Source organism: Eschscholzia californica, unplaced genomic scaffold (assembly GCF_041429995.1).
Source record: "Eschscholzia californica isolate CP2 unplaced genomic scaffold, dmEscCali1.0.p SCAF_3, whole genome shotgun sequence".
In the NCBI taxonomy this organism is placed as follows: Eukaryota; Viridiplantae; Streptophyta; class Magnoliopsida; order Ranunculales; family Papaveraceae; genus Eschscholzia; species Eschscholzia californica.
In genome coordinates this window covers 64,975,573-65,002,149 of record NW_028238420.1, presented here as the reverse complement: position 1 = coordinate 65,002,149, position 26,577 = coordinate 64,975,573, and the positions used below count along the sequence as shown (strand labels likewise).

Below are 26,577 nucleotides of genomic sequence, written 5' to 3'. Positions count from 1 at the left end.
ACCCAACATAAACTACTTTATTTGTACCCAAATTCAATATTTCTAGATTGTCGAGTATATGCACTTACTAACTGGGTTACCCGTTGTCGGCATTACAATAATGCAAAAGTTCGTAACTGATTACATTCTTTTTTGAATGAAGAGTGTTGAACTCATGATCTCTATCTTGTAAACAGAAGGCAGATTACCAACTAAACACTCCCAATGATTTAGACTTTCAAACATTTATATCACAGTTATCTACGTAGTTGAGAGGGGTCCTTGGTTGCTTAATTATCTCTCTTTATTTGAAGGGGGGACATGGTGACGTGAAACCTATGGCACCGCTTTTCCCATGCCCGGTGTGTAAGTAGTGTGAGTTAAAAATCTTCTATCCCCATAATATTTGTGTTTGTTCAAAAGACCCAGACGATAACGAGGGTTTCTCCATTATGTGCGACTATAAGTGCCCCTTTATATTACTCCTTTTCTTTAAATAGACTACGATGTATCTACCATGTACGACAGTCAGGACAATGGTCTTGATACATCAAAGACGCGATACGCACGATAACCGCCAAATTTTAACAAGAACATGCCTAAACCCCAACTAAACTATAGCCTAAAATTCAACCCAACTGCATTATTTATACTTTGATAATCCAAATTCAATAACCCAAGGATTCCACCTCTTTTGGAGATCGAACACGGGACCTCCGTAGATATTTGGAGTTTATGTCAACACTTGAAACCACTTGGGCGACCAAGTGTTGACCTTTTATTTTACTCTTGGGTCTACTCTCTTCGCCCTCTACAGATGGATTTGAAAAACACAGATTAGGTCCGGTCCGAGAGCTTTGAGAGTGTCCGACACCCACATAAAGTGGCAAGAAAGGGAAGGGCTTTCACCAAAATGATGGGGCTCCTTTTGAGAGACACCTTGCCCATCCGAAATTCTCAATCACCATATCAACTTTCCTTGTAGTTTTCCCTTCATCAAAAAAAAAAAACTTTCCTTGTAGTTGGGAGTTGATTAATATGGTTTAATGTCTTGCAGGAAATTCAGCTCATCTACTTCAACTACTTCTTAATTCCTTCATCTCTCACTTTTCTCCATTTCCAACTTATTTATTATTTCCCCATCCGTCATTCCTACTTTTTCTCTATCTCTCTCTATATACAAAGACGACCTTCTATCCCTCTCTAGTTAGTCCAATCTTCTCTAACTGGAACAACCCACATTTGATCGACCCTTCTCAACAATACCCATTTCTCAGATCCATCTCTAAGTTTCTCAGATCAGAAATAGATCCACAAAAAAGATGGGGGAATGTGTTTTTGAGCAGCTAAAATCACAGCCATCATGGGTTCTTGTGCTATTAACTCTGGGTTCTATCTCTGTCTTGAAACCTTCTATATTACTACTCAGATGGGTTTATGTTACTTTCCTCAGACCTGGTAAGAATTTGAAGAAATATGGTTCATGGGCAATGGTAACAGGATCAACAGATGGTATTGGAAAAGGGTTTGCCTTTCAATTGGCAAGAAAAGGTCTCAACTTGATCTTGGTAGGTAGAAATCCTGATAAGTTAAAAGAGGTTTCTGATTCAATTCTGAAGAAATTTGGGAAAATTCAGATTAAGACTATAGTTGTTGATTTCTCTGGTGATCTTTCAGAAGGGGTTAAGAGGATTCAAGAAGGAATTGAAGGGTTAGATGTTGGAGTTTTGATTAATAATGTTGGGGTTTCATATCCTTATGCTAGGTTTTTTCATGAAGTAGACGAAGAGCTTTTGAGGAGTTTGATTAAGATTAATGTTGAAGGTACAACTAGGGTTACACAAGCTGTTATACCAGGAATGTTAAAGAGGAAGAAAGGTGCCATTGTTAATATTGGTTCTGGTGCTGCTACTGTTATTCCTTCTGATCCTCTTTATGCTGTTTATGCTGGCACAAAAGCGTATGTGTTCTTTGATTTTAGTCTCATTATCTTTGGTTTTTTACTTCAATTTTGATCTGTTATTGCTTGATTTTGTTGTTTACTTAGGAACTCATTTGAATACTTAAACTAACCTAATATATTACTTCAAATTGCATGCTGAAACCTTAGAACTGCTAACTGAAGTTCCGATCTTCAATACCCTTGTTTGCTAGATCTGCCATTTCACACCTTGGAACACCCGAATCCTGTTTCGTTTTCATAACATAAGCACATTTTCGAGCACAAACTGATAGCTTGAATTGTATTTTGTTTGCGCTCCACCCGTGTCCGGGAGGGAAGTTCGTGATGTAATGGTACCCGTTTCCGTAGTAGCCATATGTGTTCATGTTTATGCTCCTCACAGGCTTATGAAGGCAAGGTTTTTCCTTAGCACGGTCCTTTATTTGACCACCGTAGGCTTCACTACGTGACCAATCTAGGAGCTAAATCCACCCAAAAGGCCTAGCCTATATGTAAGACAAGGGTGTTGTTGTTTTGGAGGTCGCCCTAAGCAATGTGGGGTTAGCACCTTGCTAATGAAACTTCTGTTTCACATCATCCACCACTTCAATGATTGTCTTCCTAGTCTCTGATACCATTTGAAAATCATTCCCATCCGAGTACTAGCAATATTGTTCTTGAACCTTAATTTAGGCACCAACCAGACCCAGTAGCCTAGTTCTACATGTTACAAGGTTTTCGCTTGGGATGAGCATGGCCTAGAGCCCTAGACCACCCATGCTTCTGCACCTGCTGGATCTAGGTGCTAAAACCAACCAAAATCCCTAGCCAATATAAGACAAGGGTTTGTGTTATAACTCAGCAGAAGGTTTTCCTAAGCAATGTGTCACTTTAGTGCCTTACACATGAGACTTCCGTTTCGCATCGGTTTGAGTCTTCTTGTTGGACTGCATCTCATTGTTAAATACAATACGTAAATGCATATAAATTTCTTTCCCATGGCTTATCAAGTGATACCTTGGCTTATCTTCAGGTACATTGATCAGTTCTCAAGATGCCTCTATGTCGAGTACAAGAAGAGTGGGATCGACGTACAGTGTCAGGTACACAATTTTAGTAAATTCTGATTGTTCACTAACTCAGTTCTTACTTATTCATCTTTTAAGTGTATTCTTTGTGATATATAAACCCATGGCATGAAATTCCCCACTTTAGCTTTATATCTTTTGAGGGTTAATATCTTTTTTTGAATTGTTCAGCGTGTGCCTCGAACCCTTGATGAGGGTTAATATCTTTCATCTTGCTTGACTTGTAAGTGGTTTTCGAATACCAAAATAACCTAAAATAAGAAACAGGCCTCCTGTGTGGACCCCTGAATATGTACTAAAGAAACCTTCTTCGAACAAACTTTTAATGCGCATGAAAAACGACCGGCATAGAGGACTGATAGGATTATCTACCTTAGTTTTGTGAAAAGTTCCTACAATATCATGATCCAAGTAATTACTTTGTAGAGTTCACCAGTATCCCGCTTTCTTTGTCATTTCAATAAAACTAATGGAATTCTATGCTTGTGAGATCCTTGATGTGTAGGTAAAAATTTTCCGAGTTTATACTTCATACTAATTACAGTTAGTATACCTGCTAGACTAGCCAACATAAACCAATCTTGTCCTGACCCTGATTTCCGCGTTCTTTATTACTATACTCCCGAGTTTCGACACATTCGACTTCAGCAACTTGGCTGGTTTGAGATATTGTATTTGACATTAGTATTGGTTCTTGGATACAGGTCCCGTTATATGTTGCAACAAAGATGGCCTCAATCAGGAGAGCTTCCCTCATAGTACCATCAACTGACGGGTATGCACGGGCAGCTATGAGGTGGATAGGTCATGAGCCACGATGCACCCCTTACTGGCCACATTCCGTAATATGGAGCCTGGTATATATGTTGCCGGAATCTTTCGTGGACTCATGGCGTCTGAACTTCTGCCTCGGAGTTCGTAAGAAGGGTCAACTTAAAGACTCGAGAAAGCAAGAATGAAGAGTAGTTTACCCTTTTCCTTCTATATTTATGAGATGAGCTAAAGTTTATTTGGTTAGCAACTGGAATGTAGATGATTCTAGTTCTGCAGGTTGAAGTCTCAGTTTGAACTCTATTTATCTTGTTTAATGTTGTTATTAGTTGACTCGCTAATCAAACTTGGATTAATTATTCTGATTAATGTATTTATTCTGTCAATCTTTTTCTTTCACTAAACTCTCAAATAGTATATATGGATGCCATATGTTTGAAAGTGTTTTCGATATAGGTGGGTATCTAATCAGGTTTGCGACCCATGAAGCCATACTCATCACATTTGTTTATGGTTTTCCTAGTCTTATAAATTGTTGTTATCAATGTAAAAGGTGTATTTTATTTTCAGATTTGGAAAGACACCTACTAAAATTCTTGATAAATTTTTATACTCTTGTTCTTCATTCAGAGTGAAAATCATCACGCTATTGCTCGTTGGAAGTAGATCATAAATCAATTGTGTGTTGTGTGCTGGTTTACTCTCGTTATTACTTTTCTTGGTTTTTTGTCATAACACCTTATCAATTCGCTTGGACACGGGCTGTTAGGGGTCGTGACACGACACACCATGTCTAAGAGATGTTGTTTTCTCCTACAGTCGTATTTTGAGTTTGACTCATCGCCAAAAAATCAAAACCCAAAAACCCTAACTCATTGCCAAAAACTTACAAGAAATATCTCAACTTAAAAGGAGACACTAGTATGGGTCTTTGATAAGTTAAGACTAGAGTGGAGATCACTCCTCAAAATCTTGCCTTAAAAGGAGACATTCTTGGCAGTGATGCCTACATTCTCCAGACTCTCTCCTGAAATGTTTAGTAAGAAAACATGCATGTTAAAAGACACCCAAATCCTCCTTTTTAGGGCTCCATTATCTTCTTGTGTTTTGGGGGTTCTTTTTAAGTTTGCTAACCCCAAAACTGTCCCCATCACTTCCATTCCATTCCATTCCATTCCATCCTTCCTTTTAAAAACACCAAGTCATAATCTTAAATAAATCTATAGACTAATAAACTCTACATGATGATGTCTAAGATAAAACATCTAGTACATACTCTTAGTTTTTTTTACTCATAATTCACTAGTGAATATAACCTAAATTTTTATGATTGTTGAAAATGAAAACTACAATAAATTATTCATTCGAATATTTCAATATGAGAGATGCTAGAATCACAAAAGATTTTGACAAAAAAAAGTTCCCAGCTGATGTGGCGGTTGTGATTTTCATCTCTCAACGGCCTAGATTTGGTCAAAGTTTGAAACCACACCCGCCACATCAGCTGGGAACCTTTTTTTGTCAAAATCTTTTGTAACTTTATCATTTCCCTTTCAATATTCAGTTGGTGTTTATAAACACTTAAGCTAATTTTCTTTTATATTTTGATCCAATCAGATTTAGTTGAGCCGACAAATCATCAAGTGAATGTTGTGCTAAATATTCACAATCTTATTTTAGGTTTTGTTTTTTCAATCTAGATCCAATCAAGGAAGCCATCTCTATCTATAATATGCATAGAAAATAATGCATTGGCATGTGATTTATGATACTATGAATATAACCCATACAAGAATATTCATATATAACAATATATATATGAGATGCCAAAACAATTATGTGGAATATTTGTGATCTTCTTAGATATGGTTTATCTTTAGTCCAACTGAGAAGCATGTAGACTGATATATAGTGTTCATGAACAACACGAACCAATTCAATTATAATCACAAAGAGTATGGGTTTTCATGAAATCGAATAAACAAACAAAAAAAAATATTTGTAAATCATGTCAATCGAATCGTTAGCCAGGTATTTGTTCAGTGGCGTTTTATGATGCTGAGGAGACAGTACCCACAATACCAATCATTCAACTTATTTACATACATACTACATTATATATTATATATATCAATACACGTCCTAATGTCTTTTACCTTTTGTTTTTCATGTTCATAACCTAATTTCTCTTTCATATATATATATATATATACATGTGTATTTACAGCTTGAAAGCATTAGATAGTATTAGAGGGCTCACATATTTTCACCAACTTTTCTTTATACTTTTTATATGCATTAGTTTATAGAATAATTAGTAAAGCATCTATAGAGTATCATTATAAATTTATAACAATCTAGATAAGGGTCTTTCTACAAAAAAATAAATAAATTATATAGACAATTACTCCACATATTATTACAAAAACAAAAAAAAAAAGATAATTGACATCTCAATTCTCAATGTTACTAGCTAGGTTTTGAGAAACTACCCCAACTTGATTCGATTGTATCATATATATGTCGTTTCGCACAGTTAGAAACAGATTTTGATCTTGGGTGGTGAGATTTTTGCTAAATTATTTTTGGATTTTGATAGATTGATATTACCAAACTATTCTATATTATTACTACTATGATTACAAAACAATATAATTAATAGTGAAAGGGACTAAGTAGTGAGGAAGGGTTCATTTTGAAGTTATAGTTAGGTAAGAAGGAAAGGGATTATCTTCTTCTCCTTTTCCTAACCTCACAGCTCACATGGGGAGATACTTTTGTGTCTCCAACCACCACTTCAATAATGCATATATCAACCCTAAGAATGACCACCACAATTAGACCCACCTAACAAGACTTGATAACTAAATGACTTCCAAACTCAATAAACAACAATATTTTTTGCTTAACAAACTACCCTAAAAGAAATAAAGATAAAAATATAGGCCAAAGTACCTTTTTTTTGGTTGGGGTACATATATTCTAATGTGGGGTTTATCTAGATCTGATTTTTTTTTTATCAATAATTCATATGAAAGAGCAACCACTTGAATTTACTTCACTTCAAATTGTTTGTAGGACTTCAACTTAGGGAGATATTCATTAGATCTTGAAGTCCAAAATGCCTAACCGAAACCTCAAGTACTCATACTCCGCGAGCCAGTATGTGAGTATCGTCTAATTCGCACTCCTACGACCACCATATAAAAAGACCCACAATTTTTTTTTTTCTAACTTTCAAGAGTGGACTAAATCAGGATATATTGTATCTGGTTTTAGGCCGACGTATATAAATATATAAGTAAACGTGATTCCGAAATGCCCGCCCCATGTGCACTAACTTTCCATGAAAACGGCACAACAAGCTCCCCGTATGACGGTAGATGTGTCGTTGTCTTATTGGTCGATTAATGTTAGAATTTCATATATTAATCTAGGGATGTTTTCTATTATTTAAATCTCCTTATCTTGTCTTAACGCGTTTCCCTAACTAATATATATATAACAAGTCTCATTCAACAGACCCATCTTACCTTGCAAACTTGAAGTTTCAAAAAGGAAGAAAAAAAAGATAAAGATATAGAAGAATGGAGAGAAAATTTTCTAAGTTGATGAAGTTGAAAAGTAAGAGATTTTTCAGGAGCAACTCCAAGCTTAGCAGTGGTAGTGGTGATGGTGGCAGTGGCCGGAGTTCGGTTGGTGAGGGAAGTGTTGGTGGAGGTGAGATTAAATGGGAAGTTAGACCAGGAGGGATGCTAGTTCAAAAGAGAGAAGATGGTACTGGTGGAAGTACTAGTAGTACTACTAGTACAGGAGATGAAATGATCTCATTAAGAGTCACTACAGAGTCAAGATGGCATGATATTTCAATTGAATCAACTTCTACTTTTGGTAAGTACACCCCTCAACACTAATCTCATATTAAACCTATAGTTTAATCCCATCTCCGAACTCGAAAAAAGAAATAAAACCCATCTCTTGATGTTTTGTTAATGTAAATTGAATCATATTTTGTGGGTATTGATATTTATCTTGTTAACAAAATTTGCAGGAGAATTGAAGATGATTCTGTCATTAGTGACTAGTTTGGAACCAAGGGAACAAAGGATATTGTATAAAGGGAAAGAGAGAGAAGATGGAGATTACTTGCACATGGTAGGTGTAAGAGACAAGGACAAAGTGTTATTATTAGAAGATCCTGCCATCAAAGAGAAGAAGAAATTACATGCATTATTGGCTAGGAACCAACTTGTTGGTCAAACTATTCGTGTATAGTAGTCTTGATGAACAATTTCATCAAATATAGAAGAACTAGGCTTGTTTTAGTTACTAACCCCCCCCCCCCCCCCCCCCCCCCCCCCCCCCCAAAAAAAAGATCAAGGTCATATTAAGCTTATGGATCTTCCCAAGTAGGTTAACAAATATTAGTTGGTTTAATGTTAAATAGAGGTTTAAGTTTGAACCACAACGGTAAAATTCGTTTTGGTTGTGTGGTAATATGTATATCTATCTAATGTAGAGTTTGGGTTCAGATATTGTTGTTTCGCAAAAAGTATTTGGCCACTAGCGAACAAGATGAACGTCGTACTTATTGTAAAGAAAAAGACTTCACAAGGGTGCTAGGTTTGATTAGGCATATGATGATCGTATTGAATATTTTCATGTATGGTTGATCTTTCATTTGTGAAAAGTGAATTATGTATTTTGTGTTTTTATGAAGGCAAATTAAACTTCCTAATCTTGTTTTTATGTTAGTTTAGTACTCATTAATTTCTTTATCCTTGTCAAAATATACAATTTTAAATGGTATACTCAATAAATATTATGTAGATGAGACCATGAGAAGTATATTGTTACTATATTTTTTCTTTTTTTTGTTAAGAGGTATATTGTTACTATATGAAAAGAGAAACAGAGATAGTTTCACTTTTCTAGCCTAGAAAGTTCAAAAAGAAAAAGGAAAAATAGATATGGGGGCCTACGGGTCCAACAATTGGCACATACTTTAGAAGTAGGCCCATCTAAATTTCTAGGCTTAGGTCATCCAACCCATCTTTAATCCTGCTGAGCAAAAAATGTAGATAGGCCCAAATATATGGCTATAGAAGCCATAGAGTCCAAGTCAAAAGACTCAAAACCTTTGGAATTTGGTTTCTATAGCACTTCTCCCCACTTTACAAGTTCACATGGACAGAGTCCATGGTCTGTCCAAAGTGATGGATGTCGAATCACTATGGTACCTATAGACAGCAGAGGTCTAACGCCTTTAACCGAAGTCAGGCGGCACCGTATGGTGTATGTAGCTTTTCATGATTTCATATATGGTGGTCAGCCCTTCACCAAAGAACTCCTGCAAACTGTATTCTTCTTCATCGCCGCCGTCAAGCACATGGAGGTTCCTTCTCTTGGGCAAATGTTTCTTGCAGATGCTATTCGGCTTTTCCTTTTTGGTTTGCAGAAAACAAAAAGTAGAAGTCTCTTGTGTGCCATTACATTAATACAAAGTAGATAAAGAAAATTGAACCCATAAATTAGGCCATAATAAACAAAGACAAACAAGGAAACAAATTCCATCTAGATTCAAACTCAAAATGGCTAACCAGGGCCAAAGTTGCATCTATTAGAAAACCTCACAATTCACCTCAGATACACATTTTAGAACACCTTTAGGTCTACCTTATTTTCACAAAAAGAATAAAGAAAGGAAAGAATTTAACCTATATTCTCTCATGTCAAACAAATTGCAGACATGGAACTCCTATTATCTCAACAATAAAAATCAAACAGAAATAAAAACACGAAACGAAACCCTTACTTTCTTCGCCTTCTTAATACCTGTAGTGGGTAGGCTTGTATGGTCCTCCAACAGGAACGCTGATATAGTCAGCTTGATCTTGAGAGAGTTTGGTTAGGTTAGCTCCAAGTTTTCCAAGGTGAAGAGCTGCAACTTTCTCATCAAGATGTTTAGGCAAAACATATACCTTCTTCTCGTATTTCCCAGTATTCTTTTCCTTCCATAACTCCAACTGAGCAATCACTTGGTTAGTGAACGAGCAAGACATGACGAAACTTGGGTGTCCAGTGGCACAACCCAAGTTCATTAATCGTCCTTCGGCAAGAATGATAATGCCAGTCTTGGTATCGGGGAATACCCATCTATCTGTTTGGGGCTTAATTGTGATTCTCTTAACACCAGGGTAAGTTTCAAGACCAAGCATATCAATCTCATTGTCAAAGTGACCAATGTTACAAACAATGGCATTGTTCTTCATCTTCCTCATGTGGTCAACCATGATAATGTCTTTGTTTCCGGTGGTTGTAACGAAAATGTCTACCTTAGATATAACATCTTCAAGGGTTTCAACTGGGATACCTTCCATGAGAGCTTGGAGGGCACAGATTGGGTCAATCTCTGAAACAATGACTTGAGCACCAGCTTGTTTGAGTGCAGCAGCACAACCCTTTCCGACATCTCCATATCCAGCAACAAAAGCGATCTTACCGGCAATCATAACATCAGTTGCCCTCATCAAACCATCAGGGAGGGAATGGCGACATCCGTAAAGGTTATCGAACTGTGTTCAACAAAATCACAGTATAATGTAAGTTCATAAATTTGGGTTCATTTGATTCAGATCCGGACGAGTCAGATTCAGACAATGAAAAAATGTCAAATCTTTGAAAGTAATCAACTATTAGATATATGAAATCAAACTTATAGTACCACAAAATTCAATCTGAACATAATTGAAAATCAAAATGAGAGAATTGAAAAAGATTATTACCTTGCTCTTGGTGACAGAATCATTAACATTAATGGCAGGAAACAGCAAAGTTCCATTCAATTGCATCTGATACAATCTCTTAACACCAGTAGTAGTTTCCTCAGAAACACCAACCAATCTATCTTTCATTTTGTGATACTTTTTAGGGTTTTCTTTCAACCCATCTTTAATAATTTGAAGAACAATCTGAAATTCAGCATTATCAGTTGAAGTTGGATCAGGTATTTTCCCACTTTTTTCATATTCTTCTTCAGCTTTAACACCTTCATGAATTAACAGAGTAGCATCACCACCATCATCAACAATTAGGTCAGGACCACCACCTGGACCCCAATCAAGAGATCTCTCAGTACACCACCAATACTCCTGAAGGGTCTCTCCTTTCCACGCGAACACGGCAGCGCTGTCACGAGCAATGGCGGCGGCTGCGTGATCTTGGGTCGAGAAAATGTTACAAGAACACCACCGGACTTCAGCACCGAGTGCAGTTAGAGTTTCGATTAGGACAGCGGTTTGGATCGTCATGTGAAGAGATCCAGTGATTCGAGCACCTTTGAAGGGTTGAGATGGACCGAATTCAGTACGGGAAGACATGAGACCAGGCATTTCAACTTCGGCTAGGTCGATTTCGAGACGGCCGAAATCTGCCTGAGACATGTCTTTGACTTTGTATTCACGGCCGGAAGCGGTTTTCTCGACGATGAGAGCCATGATGAATTTGCAGAAATGAATTTAGAGAGAGAAAAGGTGGAGGGTTTATTTGAATTGTGGAGAGGTCTAGGGTTTAAATAGGGGGGAAGAGATGGTCGAGGTGGGAGTTAGTTAGTTGGTTAGAGAAAACTGTGGATCGTTGGATTACAAAAGTTGATTTGGTAAAAATGTCATGATTTGAAATCGGATCTAGATAATGGGACCCGCTTATTTGGTAAGATACTTGACTAATTACCAACCAATCATTTAAAGAGATGATATTCCAATAAAAAAAGTATTTAATGGGAAGATCCAATAATTCGAGCACCTTTGAAGGGCAATGGGAATTTTTTTTTTTTTCAAAATTATTTTTTTTCTATTAAGTTTAAGACTGACATGTGTATTAAATAGAGAGATTTTAGAGATCTTCATTGGAGACTAAAAAAAATATTGACACTTAGGAAAGATAATCTTTATTTAATACTTGACAACTAGACTTTAGAGTTTTCGTTAGAGTTACGGAGATGCTCTTAGATCGTAGTCAATTTCTCAAAAAAAACATATGAAGTTTTATTTTTAGCTTATGCTCCACAAGTCTATTTAAAAGATCACACGTACTAAATTTGAAATGTGTTTTAGTAAAGACTAAAGAGTTGTTCCACAGTCAACACTTGGTGGCCCAAGTGGTTAATGTGTTGACATATACTCCAAAGGTCTCTGGTGGTCTCGAGTTCGATTTCCAGAGGAGGTAGATGGGCTTTAGGGCCTTTCTTGTTTAATCTAGCAGTTACTGTAGTCATCACATTTTTGATGTATCAACATCATTGTAATGACTATCGTACATTACTAAAGGCACCCGTTTTGTGCTATAAGTGGGTGGTTCTATTAGCACCCTGTCTATTTTTCTGCAAACACTCGATTTTCGAACAAACATCTGTTGACCTTTATAACTGACACACTCAAACAACAAATAATGGATTATGGATTAAGGAATGTTTCTATACTTTAATGGAGATTTTTCCCTTGGTTGAAAATCTGTTGGGAAAAACTCTTATTGATTATTTTTCAAGTTTCGGAAGAAAAGAGAATTAAACGCTTAAAATCTGAAATCTTAGCCCCACAAAAAGATGTTTAGAAACCACTAGACCACGAGAGTGCCTTCTACATTTGATAGGTCACGAGGACCATGATAAAATCCGACAAAGTCTATTGTATAATTTAAACCTGTCACACCCGTCAAACTTTTGTACTATACTAAGCATTCACATTGACGAGTATTATATAGTTGGAGTAATGCTAGAAAACAGTACATTAACAAATATTGTTTGCTTGCTTCTTAAAAATTGTTTTAACACTCGATAAATTTGTACTGTATAAACATCTAAGAACAATCAATATATAACAACCATGGTGATTCTTTTCCTACCCAAACATAAATTTTTCGTCGAAGTTTTTGTTGCATTTCACTTTGCAGTTGCACAAGGTAAGAGTCATTCAACCAATTGAGATCATTGGTCTTGCGGCCTAAGTTGTCAAACCCACACTTTCAAATATATAATCGAATTATGTGGTGAAAATACATGATCGATCAATTTGATACTCGAGATTTAGCACTAGAATGGGACACTAGTTTACCTTCCCCAAGTGTACGTTTGGGAGCTCTCCAATGCAGCTTCAACCGTGCAGCTCTACAATTGCATCCATGTAGATCTTATTTGGTGAGACGATTAAGACGGATCTCCTCATATTTGGTAAGATATTTGAGACTAATTAACAACCAATCATTAAAATGGAAATTTCAAAGGAATCCTCCATTAGAAAGATAATCAATATATGGATCACCCACGGATCACAAGGATCAGTATATGATTATTTAGGAACTGAGGCTTGAAAATTTTGCAACAACAACTATTTCAAAAATTAAGTTTCTTTTGTAGAACATGTGTCTTGCTTGGGGCAACTGTTCCCTACCTTTTTCTTTCGAGTAATGCTGTTTAGGGCGAAAGATGGGTAGCGACCCCAAAAGCGACCCATTAGAGAACAGACACGTGGCTTACGAAACAAAATTCACGTGATTTCTAAAGATACAATACTGAATATTCACACTTCAATCCCCAGTTATCCCGTGATTCAGGTTTAGTCCATTCACAAAGTTGATCTGGACCGTTGATATTTTCAATGGTCCAGATTATAACAACAAAATATTTGTCTCAACTTTTGTCAAAGAGATACTTTTGGCACACAAAAATCACAGTATCAAACTGCTATCAAGAAAAAAGTTTATTTGCCCATGGAGTTTCATTCTTCCCTATAAAAAAGTGATTCTTTCCCAAAATAAATATCATATATTGTTCTTTATTTGATATTAAAAGTTAAAACACAGCCAGATTCCAAGCATAACTATTTCTTCTACAAGTTTATAATCATGGAGATAATGGCCATCTTCATCGAACTTCTATCCTCAATTCCCAATCTCGTAGAAAGAAAATGTGTGTGCCTCTTTATCTAAATCGTAGAAAGCAACTCGGTTGATCTTGGAGTTGATTTTTTGAGAGAGAGAGAGGGGGAGAGATCGACCTGAGATGGAGTGAGGGAGAGGGCGATATGCAATATTTGGGGGGTTTTGGATGTTTCTTTGTTATAATCTAGACAGTTACTAGAATCAACGGTCCATATCAACTTTTCAGAAGGGCTAAATTTGAAACACGATATAACTAAGGATTGAAGTGTGAATATTCAGGCGTGCGTGTATCTTCAAAAATCACGTGATTTTATTTCTCAAGCCACGTCTCCGTTTTTTAGTGGGTCGCTTTTCGGGTCGCTACCCACCTTCGCTCTAAACAGCATTACTCTTTTCTTTTACACTCTACTCCGCATTTCTTGATGCTAAAGACATTTTTCTAACTAGTGGGCGAGATTTCATAAAAAAAAAACTAGTGGGTGAGTTAAAACCCATTTGTTTTTTATTACTTTCCAAACTCTATAGTTCATTGCTCTCTCTTATTATTCTTTAGTTTTCCCCAACTTCCCACAAATTTAGTATAAAATACTGAAAAAAAATGTATTTCAAAGATAAAGAGTTCAAAAGAAAATAACTCTCATTACATCCAAATGTAGCTAGCTAGACAAGAATTTTATAGGCATGAACAGATATTGCATAAATGATCCAAATTACATAATTGATGCATGATGCCACAAAAAAAATGTTTTCCATAAACCTCCTAACCATAAACCACTTCTTCCAGAGAGAGTACTACAAACTCTAGATTAAAGTTCAAATTAATATGGGAGATTTTATAGGGCCCCCTCATTTTTGTTAAAAGGCTCATCCTCAAACCTCAATGATAATTTACCAAGTTTAATAGTTCATGGGGAGGCCTTTTAACAAAATTGGGGAGGCCTTATAAAACTTCCCAATCAACATTTACTTTTTCCGTTGCGTGAATCATTTTCGGACCAATTAGTATATATATAGGTGTCACATAGTTTCTTATTTCTACTTGACTAAACTATCTATTTAATTGTTGTTTGTGAGTTGATTCATTACAATGAACAATAACTAAATGAATAAAATTTCTAGGGCGAGTTTCTTAGCTTCCTAACTATACGAATATATGAATTTGTATTTTTTAGATCATTAAATATATTGAACTCTTTTTTATCGTCGGATCTCTTCATTACGATCTGTCATGTATATCAAGTGTTACACACAGGAACGTGGGGGTGTCATTATTGTGATGACACCAATCTTCCCCGTCAAATAACCAAGTTAGGCGTAAATGTTTGAAAGTCTAAATTATTGTTAGAACTTGTTCTAGCTCCGCTGGTAAAGACGTTATTTAAAATATTTGCCTATCCATGTGTAATTGTCATTCCCACAAAGGTGGGTCTATGGACTATAGGTGTTCCGCCAAATTACTCTTGGCCCGCGCTTATTATCAGCCCTCCATGGACGGGAGCAGTTTGAGTACATTCAGACTAGATTTGCGGTGGGCTTGAAAGTCAATTGGAGTATCCCCAGACTGCCCAGGTTGTGGGCCTTGGAGTGCTCAGTCCAAGGCCCACGGGAAGTGTTAAAAGAGGAGCACCCAATATATGTGGTTCATAACAAGGTGGATCTGTCTGAAAAAAATTCCAGAACGTCTCCTGTTTAATTAAACCTTGGTATATTCTACTAAACATTCACATTTCAACAATTTTAGAAAAGACTACAAGTGAAAACCTACTTCAGATTTACACGATATCAACGATTTTTATTTTCAAGTCAACTCTCTTTCTCTCTCCTCATGGACATTTTCATTTCTAGGTGATTGACTCCAAATTACATGACATAATGCATTCAGTCATTTATGTTAACAAATATTGTTTCCTTGCTTCTTAAACATAGTTCTAATATTCAATAAATTTGTGAACAACATCAAAGAGCAAACAATATAACGCTCATTGTGATTCTTTTTCTGACCCAAACAGGAATAGTCATCAAAGCTTTTTATGCATTCACTTCGCAGCTGCACAAGGTAAGAGCCATCCAACCAGTTGAGATCGTTGGTCATGCGGTCTAAGTTGCAAACCCTGCAATTTCAAATAGAGAATCGCATTATGTGGTAAAAATACACGTCAGTTTGATACTCAAGATTTAGCACTAGAATGGGACACTATTTACCTTCCTCAACGGAAGCTTCGGAGCTCTCCAACAATGCAGCTTCGAGCCGTTCCCAGGTTCCTTCTCTAGTCTGCCAAAAAGAAAGAGAAATAAGAAAACGACATCGACGAATCGAAATAAACGATGAAAAGAGAAGGTCCAAAATACTTACCCAGACTCATCTGCAGAGCTGTTGGTAAATGTATTAGAATTCGAACGAAGAATATAATCATCCGGACAGAAACGTGGTTCACGAGGAATCTTCTGTGGAACGGGTAATTCCAGTTTGTTGTGAGGCTGAATTTTCAGACAGATTTTACGAGAATCATCCAAGGAACATGACCTTCTCTGAAATCTTATTCTCTTCGAGAAACAGCTTGGTTGATTCTCACATTCTCGATTAGGAAACACATTGTCTTTGTGAGAAGAATCGCCTCTTATTTGGGCATTACTCTCTGTTTCATCTTGATTAGATCGAACAGACATGGTTGTTCCAGTACTTAGAGCATTTCCTTCACTGTTTCTAATAGTAGTAGCTGCTTCTATAGAATGGGAAGATATAGGAGATAATTGAGCTCCAGGATCAGATGAGTAACTTTTAGTAGGCATCCCTCTCTTTTTGCCGTTCCTCGAGCTGAAGTCAAAACTATCAGACTGATCAGTGCCATCCTCGATTGTTGAATTTGTTCTTCGAGAACAACTCAATAAACTAAAGCTTTGTTTCTTCGATTTGGTATGCTTCGTAGGCACAAGGTTGATTCGGATCTCAACATTACACCCCATAACAAGTTGAAGTGAACTAGCAATCGATTTCCATGATTTCTCAGCTCTTGAGACGTAATCAGGACGGGAGAAATTTACCTCGGCTATTGCAAGACCTGAAACTTGAACAATTCAACCATGACATAACCATCTAAAACTTCGTAAAAGATTATTAAGAGTTTCTAAACAAGAAAACCACGGTTGCAAACAAGAATGACATGAGCTACTCAATTGAGCAACTTTAACCAAACCATACTAAACTGTCTAAACCCGTACGGATTTTAAGTGCGTGAACTCTTCGTGAATCTTACCTTGGTTAACATTAACAGATGATAGTTTTCCTTCTTTCTGTAAAAAACTCCTAAGAGTTTTGGATTGGCATTTTTCTGTGGCTGTACTCCAAATGGTCTCCAATCTTCCACTCCCATCTGGATGTATATCTGAAGTTCGGAGCTTATTATCATAACAAAAACATGGAACGGAGTGCTTCTGACTTTCCCCGGTTAAAGATGTGGTATCATCTGCACAGCAAGTATGAACTCTTGATTAGTTCTTTCTTTATAGTCTATGTGAGACTCATCAAAATAACCGACAAAACTAAGACCTCGAACACTCTTACCTCTCTGTTGTGTTGTTCCCAAACACGCTCTTGAATTATTCGCTTCGGAGGAAAAGGAATCGACAGAATTTAACTGTAAAAGTGCTACTGTAAGCCATGTCGTTTGATTCTTTGATGTCCTCAACTGTTTTTCGGTATCGGAGAGTATGTTTAGTGCATGTCTCAGTTTCTGTAAATCCACCTCAGCTAAAACATGACAATAAAGACACGAGTTGTGAGAACGTGTTCAATAATGTATACATAATATAGGTCATCATATATATTGTGGTCTAACTCCAATATTATCGAAAACTTCACAGAAAGAGGAAGGGTTTAGAGATTTTGGATCAAATACACTAAACTTACAAGTGTGTCTGCCACAAAAGTTTCGTCCTACTTCGGTGGTTCCTATCTCGCATCCTCCGGCAAGAATGTCCATAATGAGATTCGCAAGCTGCGATATTAGTTGCATAGGATCTACCCTTGATCTCATAAGATCCCTAGCTCTTCTGACTGTATTTGACGTGTCAGACGACAAAGCTAGATCGAGCAATTCAAGCAATTCATCGTCTGAAACAATTCCAATCTGTATATTGTCAACAAAAAGAAAATCGTGAGATTTCTAAATCTGGATTTGTATTCAAGTACAAATTGAAATGCTACTAGTGACTCACAAGCTCACGTGCCGATGAGATTGTGATTCTTTTTCCAAGTAAACTTAGCTGATCAAGCATCATTTCGGCATCACGGAGTGAACCACTTGACTTAGCAGCAATGAAATCTAATGCCATCTCATCAAAGTCAAGACCTTCTTCAACACAGATTCTTGACAACCTCTGCACTATATCGACATCTTTTATCTTTGGAAAGTGGTATCTTTGGCACCGTGACACAGCATTTCGTGGTAGGTTCTCGAGATCAGACGTAATCATTATAAAAATAGCATGACGAGGAAGATCATCAAGTTTACTCAAAAAGGTTGCCCATGTTTCAGCTTGAAGTAATTGACACTCATCGATAATGAAGACCTTATACCGTGACGAAATCGGAGGGCGAGTGGCACTTTTAAGGAGGGATCTAACCCGACTTACCCGATTTATCTTAGCAGGATCCACCTCCTTCACATCTCTACTTCTTCCACAAAAAAATAACATACATTCTCGGCACAACCCACAAGGTCCCTGTTCTTCAAGAGAGAGACAATTCAAAGCAGCGGCAAAGATCCTTGACGTTGAAGTCTTACCAGTACCACGGGGACCATGAAGGAGATAAAATGAGGTGACTCTTCCTTGTGACACGGCACTTAAGAGAGACTTCGAAACAACATTTTGTCCTACCAATTCAGTGAAAGTTTTGGGCCTGAATTTCTGACTGAGATTCCTTGGGCTCTCTGAATACGGAGCAGTTTCTCTCTTAACAAAACTGCAGTTTGTGTCATGTTCGGATAAACTCAATTCACCTATGTCCCCTGATAATAGTGGATGATCTTCTACTTCCGAGGAAAGCCCGACTTGCCTCAATCTGGGGGTTCTAGACCAGCAACAAGTTATCCCACATCCACGATGATTATGACCCACATTATCCATCTCGTCATTCGCATATAATGATGTGCTATGGCTAGAACCACCTATCCGGGAATCACTTAGAGACGGGAATGGACTACTTCCATTACTCCCACCATATCCCAAAACCTTTTCTGATTTTATTTGTTTACTATACCCAGATTTCAGCATTGTTGCATTATAATCTGCCGGATCTAATTGCGCAGATCCTAAAGTTTTTTCACTATATGAATCTTCATCTTCCAGGGTTGAGGTAGGAGGTACACAAACCAATCCCAATGCTCGGTCATGATCACTATCGTGTCGACTATCACATGATTTTCTTCCATAAACAACACCTCCATTAGATCTTACAAAACCAGATTCTTCGATATGTGTGTTTCTAACATGACCCAAACGTCTATTTCCAACTCTATCTGATTTATTAAACTTAAAATCAGATTCTACGAGACTACAAACCAATTCAGGATCATTGGGTAATTCCTCCCTAGTTTCTTCCAAACCAAAACTATGGCACCTAAGTGGACTACCCATTAAGCTTCCATGTTTACAATCATTTCTCAACCCAAGAGAAAGACCATCTTCTTCCCAAGTAAGATTATCAACAAAATTAGAACTTTTAGTGACATAGTTCGTTGAAGGATCACGCAAAGACCTAACTCTTCTTAGAGCTACTAGAGTTCTAGAAAGAGGAAGATCAACAGAATGTCTCCTTCCATCAGCCATTTTCAAGTGAAATTTGTTGTTTCAACTTAAGAACTCAAATTTCAAACCCTAATGAAAATGAACTACAGTAACCACCCTGAATCATTGATAAACAAATCATAATCAAATAGTAACCAATGAAAAACAATCAACATCAAACAGAACCACAAAAAGAAGAGATTCATAAAATGAAAGAATAAAAGATAAGTTTCACATCAGATATCAAAAATGGAGAAATGAAAGTACAAATCTCACCTTATTGTGCAGTTTCTTTCATCAGAGCTTCATTCCTGCAACAGAAATAGAAGAAAATGAAAACCCATTTCAGAAAACAACATTCTGTTCATGGGTAACTCAAATAGTATTGAATCTTACTTTCTAACTCATAAAATCAACAAAGGAGAAATACCCACAAATGATCTCAACTGACATTATCAAAGAAAGGAAGAATCACTATCACCAAAAAAGAAAGTACCAAGAAAAATGAAAACCTGTAACTTTCTGGCATTTTAAACATGAACCTCCATGAAAACCCACTTACCCAAAACAATAATCAAAAAATGGGAGAAAAATAAGAAATACCCAAACCCTAAAAAGGCATATATTGGTTAGTGATATTGAAGAGAAAGAGAGACTGAAAGAGTGAAGAGTAGTAGTAATAAAAGAGGGAGAATGATAATGGTGGTGAGGGGTAGTAAATAAGAGTAATAAGAGAGGGTATTAATGAGATGCCATTGTTCCTTCTTAACAACGTGTAGAGAGAGAAAGTAAAACTGTTTGGTTGACAGGGATTTGTGGTATTGAAAGCTGAGCTTTCTTCAGAAATCAGAAGGGTATTTTCGGTAAATATGGGATATTTGGAATCGACTGTTATGAGTTTTTCGTCCGGATTGGAAAGAAGTTGGTCAGGTTGAAGAAGAAAGAAATAATGACTTTTTTGGTTTACTTTACCCCCTCAACAATAATTGGAAACTGAGTTTAACCCCTCAATAATTGTTATTTATAATTACATCCTTATACTAACTTCAATTGTTAAGGGAAATTAGGTCAAATGACCTTTGACCTAATTGACTTTGGTGGAATGACCCTTATTTCTCAAGTTCCTTGAAATGACCCTATTTTTGTCATTTTCTTCCGAGTTTGCCCCTCAATATAAAATCGAGTCTAGATTATCTAGACACCCGATTTTGATCCAAACCGAGAAACCCCCCCCCCCCTCTCTCTAGAAAGAAATTTGATGGGTTCTTAGAGATTTCAAAATCATTCCACCCTTCCCTCTTCAATTTATATGGCATTAATCAATGCAATTGAGTCTCAATCATGAAACATCTTGAATCTTCTCTCCCATCTAGGGTTTCAATTTTAAATCTCTTCTTCTTCATCGGAAATTTCGCCCAAATTTTTACTTGGTTAGGGCGGTTGATTTGTTGAGGTAAGTTCATCTTTGTTATAGTTACCTTATTTCATCTTGATTTTTATTTCGTTTCATATTATATGTTGTTTTGTTTGGTTTTGAATTGGTTTTTGATTTATCTAGCTATTGTTCATCTTCCTAGAGTTTTACAACTTCATGAATATCTATTGTTTTAGGTTATGTTTTGATTGTTTATCTAATGTTTAATGTTAAATTCATTTAATATATTGTTAATTTTTCAATTTTTACTTGGGTTTACCTTAATCTTATGCATTGGCTACTTTGCTTGACAATGTTCACCATGTGTTTGTTAATAGTCCTCAATGAATGAAAATATTATTCATTTTTGTTGAAGTTTGTTCTTACTTCATCTTCATTACTACATTTTATGTATTGCTTGATTGTAAATTTACATCTTGAATTCATCTTCCTTAATTGGTGTATACAACAAACATCTTCCTTATTCTTGGACCATAACCAAATAATATAGATGTCATGACAAATGGTATAACTTACAAGAATTTATAAGATGAAGTTACTTTTTTTAACACAAAACAAAAGTTTCTCATCTATCTTCAGCATTTTCACAACATTTCCACGACCAAACTGATACTTCAGAACTGTTGTTTTTTACTTGGGAACCTTGCATATGGTGTAGAAGCTGACTTTTTTAATGAAGGTTAATGCAAGTTGCTGCTTAAAACTAAAAAATAATGTGTATAAAGTTCTTTTGTTTATGGTCATCCTTTTCTGCACTAATGCATGTGGTGCTAAGCATAATTCCTGAAAATTTGGATGAAACACTTTTAGGGTGGGAGAGTGTTACTTTTCAAATTGGTACTTCGCTTTTGTCAATTTACATGTTGAATTCATCTTATGTGTTGTCAATTTACATGTTGAATTCATCTTATGTGTTGTCAATTTACATGTTGAATTCATCTCATGTTTGTATGTATTTTGGAAGTTAGTAGTAATTTTAGTACGTACAAATAATGAATTTATCTTTGTTTTGTAGGGTAATTCCTAATAGAATCCGTGAGCATTTGGTTGTTTCATGGTGGTAGATTAGAAAAGGAGTTCAAACTGTATTTCTTGATGCAATGCACGGTGCATGCATTTACCACCTTAGTAATAATTTGAAGGCAAAGTTTAAGAAAGATGATTTTCTTTCGTTATTTTTTAGAGCAAGCAAAAGCTACAAAACTTTCAGACCTTAAACGGTTATTTTTGATAGTATGCCACGATTTCTCGATACATGGTGAATGAATTTGTATTTTTGATTTGCAATGTTTGAAAATTTGACCCAAATAACAGAGAAGAAAGATTTAGAGATATTGTCACAAAGATTGTTGTGTCGATGAAGAAAAAATTATTTGTGAAGTCTCTTAATGTATCTCCAATGAAATATATTCTAATGTAATATGACCTTTTACTTTGTGCACTTTTAATTCTGTTGTGAACTCATTGTATGTATGTGACTATTCCAAGACGTAAATTTATGTTCTTCCATGGTTGTAAAAAAACTTAGACGGTATTATATGACAAGAGTACAGTAGTCTAGACTCATACTGCAGGTGTCTAGACTCGGACTCCAGGAGTCTAGACTCGGACTCCAGGAGTCTAGACTCGGACTGCAGGAGTCTAGACTCAGACGGTCTCAGTCTAGACACACCGTCTCAAGGAGTCTTTCAATGTCTACTCTCACTGTGTGGACAAATCCATAAGAAATTTAAGCATTCAAATTAATATTACTAAATTGTAATAGATATCAAAGTAAAATAAGTCGAAGTATTTCCATAGGTGAAGTACTTTGAATTGTCCCCGGAACCATAAAACTCAATTTTGTCAAGCTATTCTTCCTATCTTCACATACTATTTTATTAAAAACTTCACGAAGTTCTCTAAGTGTTTTCCCGTCTGATAGAACTTTTTCGGTTTGTTTACCACCAATATACTTTATTTCGTCATTCACATTTTACAATCTACCACCATGGAATAACCAACCGCTAACGGATTCCATTAGAAATTATCCTACAAAACAAAGATAAATTCATTATTTGCATGTATTAAAAGTACTACCAACTTCCAAAATACATACAAAACAAGATTTTATGCTTGAAGATTATTAAGTAATACAAGGAAACACAAGGTCAAACATCAACAAAAAATAGATACATTTAGAAGCTATATATATATAACACCGATTTCATCGAGGAAAGTAAACTTGTATAGGTTACAGTCTAGATATAGGTTACTAATATTGAGGACTATTAACAAATCATGTCTAGCATTCTTTCAATTGTTCGTCACGTTGCAAATATTTTAAGTGGGATCATTCACAAAAGGTTATCTTATGTGTCGCAAGACATTAATACCTAAAGATATGAATATGATAGCCATTGAGGACAACTATCAAACACATGAATGATGAACAAACTTCAACAACATTAACAATACTTTCATTCATTGAAGACTATTAACAAACACATGGTGAACACTGTCAAGCAAAGTAATCAATCCATAAGATTAAGGTCAAACCCAAACCAAAATTGAAAAATAAGCAACACATAAGATGAATTTAACAATACACAATAGATAAACAACCAAAACATAACATAAAACAATGTAATCATGTACTTATTACAAGGTAAACCAAAACTCATAAATAAATCAAAACTCATAAAAAACCAAACAAAACGACCTATAATATGAAACAAATTAACAATGAAGATGAAATATGGTAAAACCATAACAAAGATGAACTTACCTCAACAAATCGATCAAACCCTAACCAAGTAAAAATTTGGGCGAAATTTCCGATGATGAAGAGATAGGAGAGAAGATTCAAGATGTTTCATGATTGAGACTCAATTGCATTGATTAATGCCATATAAATTTAAGAGGGAAGGGTGGAATGATTTTGAAAACTTTAAGAACCCATCAAATTTTGTTCTAGAGAGAGAGGGGGGTTTTCTCGGTTTGGATCAAAATCGGGTGTCTAGAAAATCTAGACTCGATTTATATTGAGGGGCAAACTTGGAAGAAAATGACAAAAATAGAGTCATTTCAAGGAACTTGAGAAATAAGGGTCATTCCACCAAAGTCAATTGGGTCAAAGGTCATTTGACCCAATTTCCCAATTGTTAACAACACGTTCTCCATGTTCGGCTTGTGGAAACAAAATACGATAATCAAGAAACAAATTTCAAAGTGGTGTATGGTATGCAAAACATCAAGTAAAATCCTTCTGCAAACCATCACACACGATTGCAAATGCAAATCATTGCAATCATGATGTAAAATATTTATAAGTAATTTGCAATTCATTGCACTCTTGCTGCAAAACCGTTGCAAACTATTTCCAAACCATTACAACCTGTTTCCAACAACTGCAAAATGTATTGCAAACTGTTTAAAACAATTGCAGATTGTTGCAGACCATTCTTAAGAATTACAATCGATTTCCAAACCATTGAAAATATTTTACAAATAATTGCGAAAAAATTGCAAATCGTTGCAAACATTTTGTAAATCATTTGCAAAGTAATATTTTACAAAATAAAAATGTGGTTTAGAGTGAGATAGTCAATCTCAAAATTATTTGCAGAGATATCTTCATCTTTTCTCTCCAAAAGATAAATTACAAAATGTCATAGAAATTTAAAGACTAGAAAAAATTGATTGATATTTTTTTAGGCCACGACTTTGGGGTATGAAAAAAAAATCTTCGGGGAATATTTTTTTTTTTTTACAAAATTGGTAAACTAAGATTGACTTTTTTTTATTTCTATATGTTGTGATAGGTCTTGCAATTTCTACATAACACAAAAAATCAATGGGGATGACTCAGTTGGCTGTTATTAAAGGGGTAAACTCTATAATCAATTGATACTAAGGGGTAAAGTAAAAAATAGGCAAATAATAAATGTAATACTATCCACCCTAAAGAGTACGTTGAAATATAATAGGCCGCAATTTCGTACTGTTGGATTTTCCTAGATAAACGAACTAATCAGATTGTTTTTGAATTGTTGGAATACCCGCTAATGAAATGAGGGGTCGGGAATTGGGTCCAAGTAGAAGAGTGGCTTTTGCGGTTGGATTTTCCTCGACTAGTCAACTAATTAGATTTCTTTTTAGTTGTAGCACCCCCATTGTCTATTCAATTACATTTTTTTTTTTTATGAAATATATCTGGTAAGAAAAAAAGATATAATTTTTCGTAGAAATAAAATAACCTATTTAAAAAATCTTTTTTAGAAATAAAATATCTAATTTAAGAAAAAATGAAAACAAAAGATACTAGAAGGGTTAAAAAAAAAATTGAAATCTCTCTCATAAAATAACTAATTTATGAAAAAATGAAATAAAAGAAAATAAATAATAAGTAGAATACCAAAAAAATATGGTATCCACTATATAGCAAATTGAAAGTCGTCAAATTTAATTGATACGATTGTTCGATTGGAGTTATGAATATTCCGACCCCTACCGAATCCTTATTTGTATAATTTCGGTTACTTATAACACTATCGAGATGTCTTTAGAATTACTTCTATACAAAAGTTCATAACTCTTTCTAGTTAGAAAAAAAAGATGGGTGGATGCCAAAGTTGAAGCAAAATTACAACAATTTGAGATAGATTCTTATTTTCATTTCTTTATGTATGTATATCTAATGAGGAATCTTGGTAGTTAGCTTTGATTTTAAAGGTAATTTAGCAATAAATTTTGTGAAACTTTTTTTAGGAGATAGGTAAATTAGGTAATAGTGTATTAGCACCTACAAAATGGGGAAAATGGAAAATATCATATTAGGACTACTCAAGGACCACATTACCTAATATTGAGTCAATCTCACTTGCATAAATCCAACTTCTCTTTCTTTAATTCATTTTTGTTTGATTCATAAAAATGCATTTTGATCTTTGAAGTGTTTGAGTAGTTAGTTATCTATATAATGGTTTACGAGAGCTTCACAAATCTTTTACAATTTTATGGTCGTTGGGCATCAATCCAGAACCTGGTTTTTACTGTTATTAATATAATGAATCTTGATGGATGTTGATTTTTTATAAGCGATTCAACTTACATATAAGACTATAAGAGTAGAGTCACTAGACTACTACTACTACTCTTGCGACTTTCCTTCGTATCCAAAACTACTCAATCCTCTACTATATGGGTTATGTGGATAAAAAAACAAGTAGAATTGTTAGGTACAACGTGAGTCATCCATGTGATAAGTACCGCATTCACTTGGAATTTTACTAAAATTTTATTGAAAACATTGACTATTTTGTTTATTTCAAAGTTTTGAGATTTTTATCTAGTCTTGAGATAAGAAGAATGTATGTAAAATTACAGCCAATAGAAACAACATTTCCCCTATTTACATAAAGAATAATCATAAAATGAAGTAAAAATCTATTAGATTTTTATCTGGTGTCCTCTTTAGATTTCACTCTATCTCTGATTGTGACCTATGAGATGAGACCCATCTATATGGAAATAAGAGAGAGAGAGAGAATAGATTAGATAGAAAGGCTCTGTTGTTATGGCCGGGATATGAGGAAAGTCAAAGTATCTCCTTTAGACTAGGACGACGACCAGATAGACAATGCCCGCCGCTGGCAGCA

At 35.5% G+C, this 26,577-nt stretch overlaps 4 protein-coding genes across 7 annotated transcripts; 2 read left to right on the top strand and 2 right to left on the bottom strand.

The window, feature by feature from the left end:
- The first annotated feature begins 500 nt into the window (after window positions 1-500).
- On the top strand, window positions 501-4,166 carry LOC147553384 (very-long-chain 3-oxoacyl-CoA reductase 1-like). The gene is made up of 3 exons (XM_086665748.1): window positions 501-1,939; window positions 2,955-3,024; window positions 3,714-4,166. Exons 1-3 carry the CDS (start codon window positions 1,302-1,304, stop codon window positions 3,966-3,968), a joined length of 963 nt encoding a protein of 320 aa, XP_086521874.1. The 5' UTR covers window positions 501-1,301; the 3' UTR covers window positions 3,969-4,166.
- Window positions 4,167-7,100: 2,934 nt separating this feature from the next.
- LOC147553383 (BAG family molecular chaperone regulator 2-like) lies at window positions 7,101-8,120 on the top strand. Its single transcript, XM_086670510.1, has 2 exons — window positions 7,101-7,671; window positions 7,832-8,120. Exons 1-2 carry the CDS (start codon window positions 7,368-7,370, stop codon window positions 8,053-8,055), a joined length of 528 nt encoding a protein of 175 aa, XP_086526636.1. The 5' UTR covers window positions 7,101-7,367; the 3' UTR covers window positions 8,056-8,120.
- A 1,239-nt stretch (window positions 8,121-9,359) lies between these two features.
- LOC147553382 (adenosylhomocysteinase-like) lies at window positions 9,360-11,414 on the bottom strand. The gene is made up of 2 exons (XM_086670509.1): window positions 10,566-11,414; window positions 9,360-10,355 (listed from the first exon to the last, which is right to left on the bottom strand). The coding sequence occupies exons 1-2, from the start codon at window positions 11,274-11,276 to the stop codon at window positions 9,609-9,611; spliced, it is 1,458 nt and encodes a 485-aa protein (XP_086526635.1). The 5' UTR covers window positions 11,277-11,414; the 3' UTR covers window positions 9,360-9,608.
- Window positions 11,415-15,573: 4,159 nt separating this feature from the next.
- On the bottom strand, window positions 15,574-20,436 carry LOC147553381 (protein STICHEL-like 2). Of its 4 annotated transcripts, XM_086665149.1 has the most exons (10): window positions 20,066-20,411; window positions 19,900-19,949; window positions 19,780-19,814; window positions 17,932-19,621; window positions 17,624-17,843; window positions 17,279-17,464; window positions 16,971-17,180; window positions 16,070-16,775; window positions 15,919-15,988; window positions 15,574-15,827 (listed from the first exon to the last, which is right to left on the bottom strand). In XM_086665149.1, exons 4-10 carry the CDS (start codon window positions 19,543-19,545, stop codon window positions 15,753-15,755), a joined length of 3,081 nt encoding a protein of 1,026 aa, XP_086521275.1. In that variant the 5' UTR covers window positions 19,546-19,621; window positions 19,780-19,814; window positions 19,900-19,949; window positions 20,066-20,411; the 3' UTR covers window positions 15,574-15,752. The 4 variants fall into 4 exon arrangements, with proteins under 4 accessions (XP_086521275.1, XP_086521272.1, XP_086521273.1 ...); XM_086665146.1 differs by lacking the exon at window positions 19,900-19,949 and having other exon boundaries at window positions 20,016-20,436; XM_086665147.1 differs by lacking the exon at window positions 19,900-19,949 and having other exon boundaries at window positions 20,066-20,422.
- Window positions 20,437-26,577: the final 6,141 nt, after the last annotated feature.